The sequence below is a fragment of the Buceros rhinoceros genome, unplaced genomic scaffold (genome assembly GCF_000710305.1).
Source record: "Buceros rhinoceros silvestris isolate BGI_N320 unplaced genomic scaffold, ASM71030v1 scaffold2637, whole genome shotgun sequence".
NCBI lineage: Eukaryota > Metazoa > Chordata > Aves > Bucerotiformes > Bucerotidae > Buceros > Buceros rhinoceros.
This window is the reverse complement of record NW_010421395.1, coordinates 148,887-161,023: the sequence shown is the minus strand read 5'-3', so window position 1 is coordinate 161,023 and position 12,137 is coordinate 148,887. Positions and strand designations below refer to the sequence as shown.

The 12,137-nt window shown below is 35.2% G+C and overlaps 1 protein-coding gene across 1 annotated transcript in view; it reads left to right on the top strand.

The window, feature by feature from the left end:
• The first annotated feature begins 3,585 nt into the window (after nt 1-3,585).
• Nucleotides 3,586-12,137, top strand: part of RAB28 (RAB28, member RAS oncogene family) — a 55,968-nt gene continuing 47,416 nt past the window's right edge. The window contains exons 1-2 of the mRNA XM_010139629.1: nt 3,586-3,676; nt 8,345-8,433. Of these exons, the coding sequence (XP_010137931.1) occupies nt 3,667-3,676; nt 8,345-8,433 (99 nt within the window). The 5' untranslated portion in view covers nt 3,586-3,666. The remainder of the gene's footprint in view (nt 3,677-8,344; nt 8,434-12,137) is intronic.

The following is a 12,137-nucleotide window of genomic DNA, read 5'->3' as shown; positions in this document are numbered from 1 at the left end:
GCATAGGCTGGAATATGGAGTGGTTGCTTTAGGTTTCTTTAGGATGCCAAATTTTTAAGCATTTGCCAATTCTGGATCTTGTTACACATGGGCTCCAAACCTTTGTCAGTGTTGACAAAAACGTGGTTGTCACTGTTCAATCTTGCAAATGGAAAATTGCATCAGGAATCCTGTGTAGATTAGCTTAGCTTCATAGGTCTGTGTCTAATGTCAAAGAGTCTTGTTAGAGTGTCATCAGTAGTTAGAAGTGGGACAGAAAGGCATCAGCTTCAGATGAACTAATTCCTTTGTTTACAAAATACTTCCCCTTCCCTCCCCCCCATAAAGCTGGACTGTTTTTGGTGAGAAATTCTCTGTGTTGGACAGTTATGTGTCTTTAGGCTGGTTAAAGCATTTCGTTATTTAGCCTAGTTCTTTCTTTTCTTTGTTTTCTGTCATGAAATTTCTTGCAAGTAGGACTAAGACATGACTGAGGCGTGAATGTTACTGTGCTTGGAGAATGGCATTGATGTTCTAGAAGGGAGTGAGGGAAGGTATAGATTTGTAGTGCTTTTTGGAAAGTCATTTCTTGGTTGGCGGGTAAAGTTGGTATGTGAATGGAAATTCATAGCTTCAGAACTGTGTGCTTGCATCTCATTGAATTTTGGCTTTTAAGTTTTCTTTCTTACAACTATGATACTACACTTTGGCATCACTTTCTGAAAGCTTTCTTCTATAGGATTTTACTCAGACTTGGCAGGGTTTTCTTTGCAAGGTTCCATGGTGTCCTGGTGGGTAGTCAGTGTCAGAGTTGGCTATCCTTGCTTGTTCTGTTTCACTTTCAGTTTATTTCAATTTATTGACTCTTCAGTTTGTTTCATAAGTATTGTTTGTGTCTTTTTTTCCTGTTTAGTCAGTATATAGGTGTTTAGGAACAGCTCATGAGCAGTTTACACTGTGAGTTGTTGACAAAAACAGAAGCAAAAAACTGTTTTGCCTTGCCTGTGAGGTTTAACTGCATCTTCAGTTTGTTTCTCGAAAACCTTTTCAAACATCCCATTGTGTTTTTCACTTGGAATACTGTAATTTTTATTATTTTTTACTCATATCTTGATTGTGGTGTGTTAGGACCCAAAGACATTTTTTTGTCCTAAAGGATGGAATTTGTAACACCAGCCTTCAATAGTGTATTGCTATTCAGAACAGCATATAAACATTTTCTTTCAAGTCTTTAAGACAAATGTGTGAACCTGCCAAACAGGGTCTAATGGAAAGTCTGCTATGAAAGTTGGTGCTCTGGTTGTCTTAGAGATGTGAAGGAACAAGGCCTTGATGTCATACTATCCTCTGATCTCTACATTAATGGCTGAAATTTTATGAACGGAGCATAATCTTTTTTAAAAGCGGTCACTGATCACTTGTTTAGTTTGTACAGCTACAGTTCTACTGAACTGTTCTTTAGCTTTGGTTGTTTTTTACATAGATTGTACCCAAGATATCCTTACAGGCAAGACTGTCATGCAGAATCTCTTATGGCAAGCATGGCAGAGAATAATTTTACGATTGAAGAGAAGTATTTGCGTTGTAGAGGTACTCGAATATTCATTGACATGAGTTCTTTGTTTGCTGTTGTGGACAAGTTTGAACTGTTGCACTTAGTATGTTGTAGGTAAATGCTTGTTCTGTGAATAAATAGAGGACTCTAGTCTGGTCATCCAACACCTTCCTTGAGCTCTAACATTTATTAGAAAAAAAAATAAAAGGAGTTAGTCAATGATTTTATGCTATAAATTCCTTTGCATTCAGGAGCACAGGAGAAGAAAACTGTTTAAGAGAACTTTGCCATGATGTTGATTACTTGCTGCTCGTATTGGTTGGCTGTTAATTGAATGTATGTTGTTTATTTTTACTAACACCTCTAAAAGCCCTCAGGGAATATTGAGTGTCACAGAGTGATAAAGCTAATATTTACTGAGCCCTTAAAACAAGAAGGGAGTGGTTGCTTATTTAATGGGGATCTAAATTAGTGTGTTGGAGAATATAGAATACTGTGATATAGACAGATGATATTTTAATCTGTGCTCTGGGTACCAGTTACTTTTCCAAAAAGAAAAGTTTGGAGGAGACTATATGATGTATTCCTGCAATGTTCTTATCCTTATCTGCATCTTTAAGGTCATGCCAGATTAAAAATAATGTCTTTGCAATCTTCACATGCTAACTATGATGGTTAAAAAAATCAGTTCTACAGATGTTTTCCGTACTACAGTCTAAATAATGTATTGAATTTTATTTTGTGCATGTTGTTAGTAATATTGTCACAGAGCTGTAGGCAGAAGAATCTTCTCGTGATTCATTCTCTTAACAGCAATTTCTGGTAACAATCTATGTGACTCATCTCTTTGGGCCTTGATAACTGTAAAGGTGGCAAAAAAATATTCCCTCTTGCCCATTTTGCGTTTTCTCAGACAGTGTAGGGATTTTGTGAGGCTGTTAGGCTTTTTTTCCTGCTATATATTTAAATGCACATTTAGATTTTTTTTTTGCAATTATTTTGTTTTTATACCTTCAGGTGTAATGTCAATAAGAAATTTGTAAGTGTACTAATTTATTGTAGGGTGTGTTTTGCCTATGTGACACTTTAAATATAGTATTTAATTTTTTCCACAGTACAAACTTCTGTATTCTTTATAATTGCACTTTTCTCCTTTCCCCCTTTTTTTTAATCTTAGATTATGGGCCTTTTTTTTTCTTCTTTCTTTCTTTGCTTTCCCTTCCTTTTTTTTTTTTTTGCCCCCTTGCATGGAGAGCTTAAATTGCCAGTGAAAGAATGTAAAGGCTTTGCTTCATTACTTTATGTAGGTTAGTTGTGTATTCTTTTAGCAGTATGTAGTAGAAGCTGGTCATTAGGCCAAGAGTGTATTGGTCTACTTTCATAAATCAACAAAATAATAAATTGAAGAAATAAGTTTCCAAAGTTCTGTTCTGCTTAAAGGAATAATTCAGCAAATGAGCATTATTAACACGAGTTTGTTTTTTCCCGTGTGCAAGAGAGTACTCGTGCTATCTTAGACTTCACGTAATCCCTGATCCTGAAACTTTGATGCGCAGTGGCAGGAATCCTGCCACACTTTGGAGTCCCTGTGAGACTTTGCACTGTGCAGATCTCTGTTCCCTGCCAGAGAATTGGTCTGGGATCATGGTGTTCTGTACCAGGGAAAGATCCTTGTTTTGGAAATTAATGCTTTTTAAAAATAGTAATCTCTTCAGGTATGGATAGTGTCACTTAGATTTGTGTCAGTTTGAGTGTACTAATGATAAATCATTCAAATCTGTGTAATAGTTTGAAATATGAATATCACAGTACCTTTGAAATACAAAGGAAGTATGTACCTTGCTGCTTTTTTCATAAATTAGTAGCCTTTGACACCTTGTCTTACTATGTTGAAGTTGGCTGGAGTGCTTGTCAGTCCAAATCCATGAACACTGTTAGCATGCATTGATTTAAAAAGTGCTTAACTATTTCGTACTTCTACTTTAACATAATTTTTCTTTTTTTTTTTTTGTTTAAAATGACAGTTTGATATTGTTCTGTTTTAGACATCCTTAGCCGTGCGTTTTGCCCAAGAAACATTTGAAAAACAGTACAAACAAACCATAGGACTGGACTTCTTCTTGAGAAGGATAATGCTGCCAGGTAAGAGAATAAAAACTAACACGGAAAGGTTGGGCAGCAGCAAGACTTGCAGAAACAGATTCTTCAAAGTAATGTATAGTACATAAGCTTAGTACAGTGCTTTTTCTGGCAAAGTGTATTAGGTTATTCAGAGAAAATTTTGTTAGTACGTTCTTGCCAAGTAACAAAGGATTATGCATTTGCAATTTATATCTTTTAAGTAAAACAGTGAATGCAAATAAAAGGAATGCTATCTATATTCATGATTTTTTTTATTATCTCTACTTGAGTGTACTTGTTGTTCATGTGGATAGTGTAACGTACAACAATGAAATGGAACTCTAAATATATTCATTGAAAAAGAGTACGTGTTTTGAAAGAAATATAATTTTTTTTTTCTTAATGAAATATACAACTCGTATGTGAGTTGTGTGAGAGAAGCATAATGCTGCTATGGAATTGCAGTGCTCTAATATGTGAATGCTGTTTTATGCAAGGCAGCATGAAATTGCTGGCATTTAATAGACCACTAAAATTTAGGGTCCCTCGGCACTCATAAAAATACAGTTTGAGCATTCAAGATGTTTCACTTCACGACGGCAAAGAAACTATTTAGATGCCAGTTGCAGTATGCTGCATAGAAAATGCAAAGAAATAATTAAAAAATAATAGTTGCTTCTAGAAGTTTGTCTCTGAACAATTGGGCATTTAAAATAAGTTTTTTCATTGATTTGTGGTTGCTCAATTTCTAAGTATGAAAGTATTTCATTAAATGCATTTTCTTCTGGCTTCAGAAATCAGAGGAAGTTAGCAAAAGTATGTGTAGTTATTAAAAGTTGTAGTGAGATTTGCTAAAGTTGATAGAAATTCTGTGGTTCTGTCTTTTTTCCTTGTGGAGGGCAGGGAGGGAAGCCAACCCAGAAATGAAACATTTTAGGTATAACCCGAAATTATAAGAAAATAGATACAATTCTTGAACTTATTTTCTTAAAATTATATTGCAAATATTTTCTTATACATTTTCTTAAGTCATACAGAATAATCTTTTCAGATTATTCCTGCATTCACTGTTTTGGATTGGCCATTTTGCTGAATTTTTCCTAGTATCTTGTGAGTGATAAAGTACCAAATGTCAGTGCTTATTTCACCATAAAGTCGAAAGAGTAATTTTTTTGTTGTCCTGCTCATACCTCTAAAAATACCAGTGTGCATCATACTTAACAGTACTGCAAATGGAATGTGTACACAAGTCATGCAGTGTGCATGCTGAGAACTTGTATTTTGCAAGTTTTTTTTCAGCTGTTAAGCATACAGAAGCTATTAGTACTTTACTGGGATTCTGAATATTCTTGTTGAGTAGAAAGTTTGGAAAATGATCAACTCTTGATTCATTCACGTTCACTTTGTTCTGGTTTATTTTGTAATAAAATCAGAGTGTAGATGAAAATATCACCAAACAAGCAACAATGTCTGTACGTCCTATTTTCCTCATTTATCAGTAACAAAAAGGAGCAATCATGGAATGCATTCATATTCAGGAAGAAGCATTTTTCTGTAGATTGTCATTCTGTTTTTGCCTATGTCTGTATATGTGCTTAGGTATATATAGATTTCTGTGTTTCATGAACTGTTGGTGGGGAGTCAGAGGGAAGGAAGAGAGGAGGGGGGGAGGTAAAATTTCTAAATACCGGAGTGGGAAGCATTGCTTAAGTAAGCGGATTTTTCTAATTTCTTGATTAGGTCTGGACTTAGAGAGTTCTGTGTTTCTTGAAATGTTAATTCATACTTCTGCACAGGAATTATGATGTATGTATCAGTAGGAAAAACCCCTAGATTTCTCTTAGTTAATAGGAGAATTGATGAATAACTATGGTTCAGCATTTAATTTTTTTTCTTCTTTAAATGTAAGCAGAGATTTCAGAAGTGAAAATTACTGATTTCTAGAATTGCACCGAAGTTTACATTAGGCCACAATAGAAATACATTTTAGCTTGTAAAATAAAGTACTATTTTCCTGGTTTTTTCTTTTTTAAGATAAAACCTGTATTTATCACCAGTTATTTTAGTGACTGATGCAATTTTGCAATGAAAAAAGTAAATATTTATATGTGATAAAAAATATGGTTTAATATAAATAGCAAATACTTTGATTAATTTTGAACAATATGACTTCTAGCATGCAACTGTTGACAAATTCTTCTAATACAGTTTCTTCAAGAGACTTTTTTTCAAATGTAAATCAATTTCAGTGCATTTACCTACTGCAGTATCTTGTGTAGTCTGGATGCAACCACGGTGTAGGTTTTACTGCTTAAAGTGTATCTGTTAGTCAGAGTCTGCTGATAGACATTCTTAAGAGCCATAGGCAAATACTTTTAGAAGGGTGGTGGATGCAGTCCAGTAAACAGCATTCTTCTGTTAAAAGGAAATTCTTTTTAAGTCATCAGTGCAGAAAGAGGGCAGGCTTGTGTTTTTAGTTCTAAGAACTTTTAAGTAGGGTTAACCAATGCACTGGATATACTTCTGCAGGATCACTACCGAGTCAGCCCAGTGGCTTCGGTTCATATCAGAAACAGTCTAGATACCTGCACTGCATTGCCTCAGTTATTTTAACTTTGCACTTGTGTGCATTTTCTACACAGTAAAGAAGTGTTAGTGTTTTCTTGTCTCTTATCTTATTTTTATGGGATTCTTCAAGTTTTTTTACTCGTATGCTAAACTTGTTTCTAAGAACTATTATCTTAGGTGTGGTTTATTTTTGCTTTGTTGTAATTCTTCAGTTTTTATGTTTCTCTTAAATCTATGAAAAAGAAAGGTTTCAGACTCTTTGCAGAAAACCTCATGTGCTTCGATCATAGTTGTTAATTAAATATTTGCTAGGCAAATTGTCCAGAGTTTTTCTTTCTGTCAGCTTGACATCCTTCTTTCTCAGCAAAAATCTATCTGAGCACAAAGCAAATATTACAGAACATAACTAAAAAAAATGGGAAAATAAAGCATTTTGCACTGGAGATGATCAGCATGAATTTCAGTAGTTAGTGAGGTCTTGATTAACAACCACTTCACATTAAATGAACATTCCCACCTTTTTTCCTCAGTTTTTTTTTGGTTAGTGAAGGAAAGTAAATAATTTATAATAGTAGATTTTTTTCCAAGTTGAACACTCACCATTTAATTAAACTTCCTACATTAAAGTTTCTCGGATGATTTCGTATAGTATACAGATACTGAACCTAGTATGCTGTGCATGATTACTACTCTTAAGAGGAAAAATGAAGTTAGAAACTTTTAAAAGCATTTGAACACAAAATTAGTTATCTGAAAATTGTTGAGATCGAAAGTGATAATATTTATAAAGCTTTTTTTCCAAATAGCTGGCATGAATGACATGGTAAATTTCTAGTAGAATTCATACAAGGAAGTTAGAGGTGGAATACTGCAGCACCCTGAGCTTTGAGCATGTTTAGTTTATTTACCCACTGAGGATGTATAGTCATTTCAGACTGTGGATTGACCAGTTTAGCCACACCAGATGCTTTATGGAAGAGTTTCCTGCATTGTTTGCAGTTATGTATGTTCTAAGCTTTACAAATAGTTAATTAATGCACTGTCAAAACAAATAAGCTTTTTATTCCATGAAAGGTTGCCTTTTTTTTTGAACTGGAGTTACTTTGTATTACATAAACTCAGGGTAGCTTAGAAGTACTGTGATTAGGTTGTCTCACATTCATGTTGATATATTCGAGACCAAAGTAGCAGGTTAGGAAATCTGTGCTTTTAACCAGATTAAAGCAAGAAATGTCATAAAAATATAATGTGATACATTGAATACCACAAGTAGCATATGTTTAGCTATGTAGTTCTAATTTTCTATTTATATTTACTGAGTGCTGGGATATGTTTCCATGGAGCACACTCACTTGCATAACTAAGGAGAGTGTGTTATTTATAAATTGATAGCTGAATAGATCACATTGTGTAAAATAAGGTTGTTAATAATGTGAAATAGTTGAATTAAGAGTATATCTTTCTTAGCAGTCTAAAATACTGTGTCCTTTTTCACTTGACTGAATTGTTGTGATGTGGAATTTGTTGCATTTTTAAATGATAAGAATAAAATTAATAGGCAGTTATTGTTATTTGTGAGTATGTAGAATTGTTATTAACATGAGTTGTATGTAGATTAGAAAAATTTTCTGCAGACTGTACTGTATTAGAGTTTGGTGCTTCCAGGTTATCAGTACAGTGTTTTGAACAGTTCTCACCATGCAAAATGAGCCAAATTATACTTTTAACACGTTTGTATGCATGTTGCTGTGTGTATATGTTTAGTCTGAGTTGTTAGCTTGCAGAGCATGTATGACTTGTAGGATATTAAATATTCTGTATTTATGGTTTTTTTTGTTACTTTGTTTTTGAAAACCTATTAACAGTTTCAACATGGCTTAGAGACTTTAGAGTAGAAAAGGAGAACTATCTTGTTGTAGATTCTTCAGAGGTGAAATTATATAAATCATGTCTGATTTATTTGCTTGCTTTGGGGTGGTGGGTGGAGGAAATAATAAGTTTGCATCCTCAATTTAGATATGTGTCAGTATTTCAATTTTTAATCTGTCAACTATGCAATTCTTTAACTAGTATACTCTACTACTAAGAACGTCACAATATCTGTATAATTTTGTTTTTCAGGAAATTTGAATGTTACTCTTCAAGTGTGGGATGTAGGAGGTCAAACGATAGGAGGCAAAATGCTGGATAAATACATCTATGGAGTTCAGGTACAGTATAAACGATGATAATTGCATCTATGGTAATTGTATAAAATTCATTGAAACATTGTTCATAAAAGTATGCATTTCTTATGTTCTGTAGATTTCAAGAATGTTGAATCTCTGCTTAACCTAAATTGAATTGATATTAATACATTAAATCTAATTGTGGTATGTAGTTAATTTTTTTCATGCTGCTTAAGAAGCAAAGCAAAGGTGAGCATTTGTAGATCTGAGTAACTCAAGAACAGATGAATGTTTTCATGCTTTGTGTCTTCAGAAAAGCAATCATAGTAAATAGTAAAGGCTATTTGGGTATCCACATGGTAGATATAGGGGCTGCTTTTAGAACACATGCCTCCTGGGATGAAAAAGTAGAAGGAGGAAATTAAGAGCAATTCTACACCATTAAACTCATACATGCAACTGGGGTTGTAGGAGGGCAAACAAAAGGAGGCAACCAGGTAGCTAAATATTTTTGCAGAGCTCCTGTCCAATGAAAATCAATTTTATGTTAAGGTTAACTCAGCAACTGAAAGTGAATGGTAGGATTAAGTAAGAGCTAAATACTGTAAGAGTATCTTGAGATGATGTAGGAGGATGTATTATACACCAAACTTCTTGAGTGATCCTAAAATGTACTCTGCTCTTTAATTTAGAGTTTGTAATGAGAACTATATGCATAACATGTTTTATTATATAATGTTGTATTTGTCTGAAAAGAAAACAAATGCACCTATTTTCCCCTCAGTAGTTTAAGCAATAGGAATATGATATCCTAAAACTTTTATTGGGCAGAAACATCGTACTAATAATTACAGCACGGGAATGGCTCATTAAAGAGATGATGATTTATTGGTTAATAGGATAAAGACAAACTCTTCAATTTAATATTTTGTCACTTTCAAAAAATGTCTGCATGTTTTTAGTTGTTGTATCTGTTCTATAGCATTTTCTTATTTTTTAATAAAAACCATTTTGCTGCCCTGTTAAAGTTTACCAAGCAACAGGAGAAAGTGGCTTCCATGACAGAGGGAATTTGATTAATAAGGAATCGTTGCCATATGCCCAAAGTAAACTCAATGAAGGAAATAACAGGCTATTAACTTTTTCTTGAATTTTATGATAAACTTAGGATTTTCTTATCAGTAATAGCAAGTCAAAAAGTTACTACCAGTGCCCCAGAGTAGTGAGAAAGTTGATACTGGTAAGCCTAAAGTTACAAAAGTTTGATTTTTTTAGTCATTCTGAGCACATTAACAAACCCCCCTCTATGTCCAATCTCTCCTCCTTTAATCCTCCCCCAACCCTCATTGTAACTCTAATTTTTTAAGATGAACTAATGGCTGTTCTCTCTCACATTGTTGGCATGTATTCCCAATGTCTGTAATAGGTTTCTTACCATCAAAACTGACTTGGAATACACTTTTCTATTAGCTTTGTTACAGCACCTGTTAAAAACACATAAAACTATCTTTATTTTCGTATGTTCATGAAACACCATGAATAATTGGGAAAGGTACTGCTTTCAGCTTGATTCTAGGCAGAAGCTTATTTCAAGTTGAACATCTGTAGCTTTGTAGAATTAAAAAAGGAAAGATAAAGTAAAATAAGTAGGAGTATTTAGAAAGAAAAATCCTTTTAAGTACCTATAAAAATTCCTGCTAATGGACAGCAAAGTAGCAAGAAAGTAACTGGGAAGAGCTAGCATGGAATTAGCAAGGGTAAATTGTGCCCGACCAAGTTGAATACCTTCTGTGGTTAAGTGATTTGCTCTGTGGAGAGGAGACCAGTGGATGTCATTTACCTTGACTTCAGCAAGGGCTTTCACCTGATCTCCTGTAATATTATTACAGACAAAATGTAGAGATGCAGACTGCATGAGTGGATCATAAGGTGACTGAAAAACTGAATGGACTGCTGGACTTAAAGGTCCATAACTCAGTGTCTTATGAGTTGTACTCAGGGGTTGTTGGTGGGGTCATGTGTTTTATTAATTCTTTGAATAATGGACGAAAGATAGTTTGTAAGTTTGCAAATGCTACCAAGTTGGGGAGGAATGGTCGATATGCTGGAGGATAGGGGTGCTATTGAGAGACCATGACCAACTGAAGGAATGGACCAACAGAAACCTTGTGAAGTTCACTGAACATAAATGTGAATTCTTGCACTTGGGATGGAATAACTTTATGCAGGCTGGGAGTCAACTGTTGAGGAGTCAACTGAAGAGCATCCAGCGAAGGGCTGTGGAGTTGATTAATGGACTGGGGCATCTGTCCTATATGAGGAAAGGGTGAGAGAGGTGGGGCTACTCAACCTGGAGAAGAGAGGACTCAGGGAGAACTTACCAATGTGTAAATACCTGAAGGTAGCAAAGAAGATGGAGTCAGGCTCTTTTTAATTGCGCTCAGCGATAGGACAAGAGGCAATGCGCACAAACTGAAACACAGGAGGTTCCCTCTGAACATCAGGAAACACTTATTCACTGTAAGAGTGACCAAGCATTGGCACAGGTTGCTCACAGAGATTGTGGAGTCTCCATCCTCAGAGATATTCAAAAGCCATCTGGACCTAGTCCTGGGCACCTGGCTTTAGGTGACACTGCTTGAAAAGAGGCATTGGACCAAATGACCTCTAGAGGTCCTTTCCAACAGCAGTCATTTGGTGAAATGGCTTTTGAAGAAAAGACCCCCCCTTTGGGGGTCCTACTGGAAATAAAATCTGGTTGAATGGGAGTCAGCAGAGCACCCTTGCAACAGTAAAAGGTGAGTGAATACTGGGCTACATTAGTAAGAATGAAGTAGGCAGATAAAGGAAAGTGATTATCATCCTCTCTTGACATTTCTGAGGCTGCATTTGGAATACCGTGTTCAGTTTTGGGGTACCCAGTACAAGAAAGCCTTTAAAATATTGGAGTAACTGATGAAGGTTGCTATAGAAGTATATGAGCTTAAGGTGTGTTGCACTTGGTCGATGTGTGTGCTGTAAAATATGCAAGCTGTATATTTACACACGGAGTAGATGATTTGGATCTGTTGAAGAAATTGTGTTCATCTGCATGTATTCTCCAGATCAAAACTATTCAAATTTAAAGTACATGTGTAGACTAGCTTGCAGCATGCCTACAGTGTGCATCATGCTTTTATCCAGTATTTGCAGATGCCCATAGCCTTGTATAAGCTTTGTCTGGTTGACCATCGTGAGGTTCAGAAATCACGGGTGGCTGAATTCCTGCTTTTCTGCTCAGAAATGCAAATGTATGGTAGACCTCCTTATAAGATACTACCACCATCTGGAGGTGGAAATTATGAGAATCTACAGCAACTGAAAAGGTTATTTACGGTCTGCAGTTCACTTGATCTTGGCTGAAATCTGATCGTGATACTAGAAGTAAGCGGAGCATCCATCTATACTTTGCTGCAAATCTTGCGACTGGAGGTTTCCTTCTCTCTTGAGCGAGATCTGAGTCAATTCTCTAGGATAGATTTTTTGGTTAAGTTACTGTTAAGGTGCTGTTTTTTGTCTGAGATTCCTGATTTCCTGTGCTGTGTTTTAATCATGCCAGGTTTGAGGATGAGAACCTTCTTAATTTGCTTGTAGGGTTGTGGTTGGAGAAATTGCAGTTCATATTGCACTTGTTATGAATCTGTTGCTTTTTTCCATTTTTTTTTTTTTTTTTTTTTTTTTGGGGGGGTTTCTCCCAAAAAAATCAA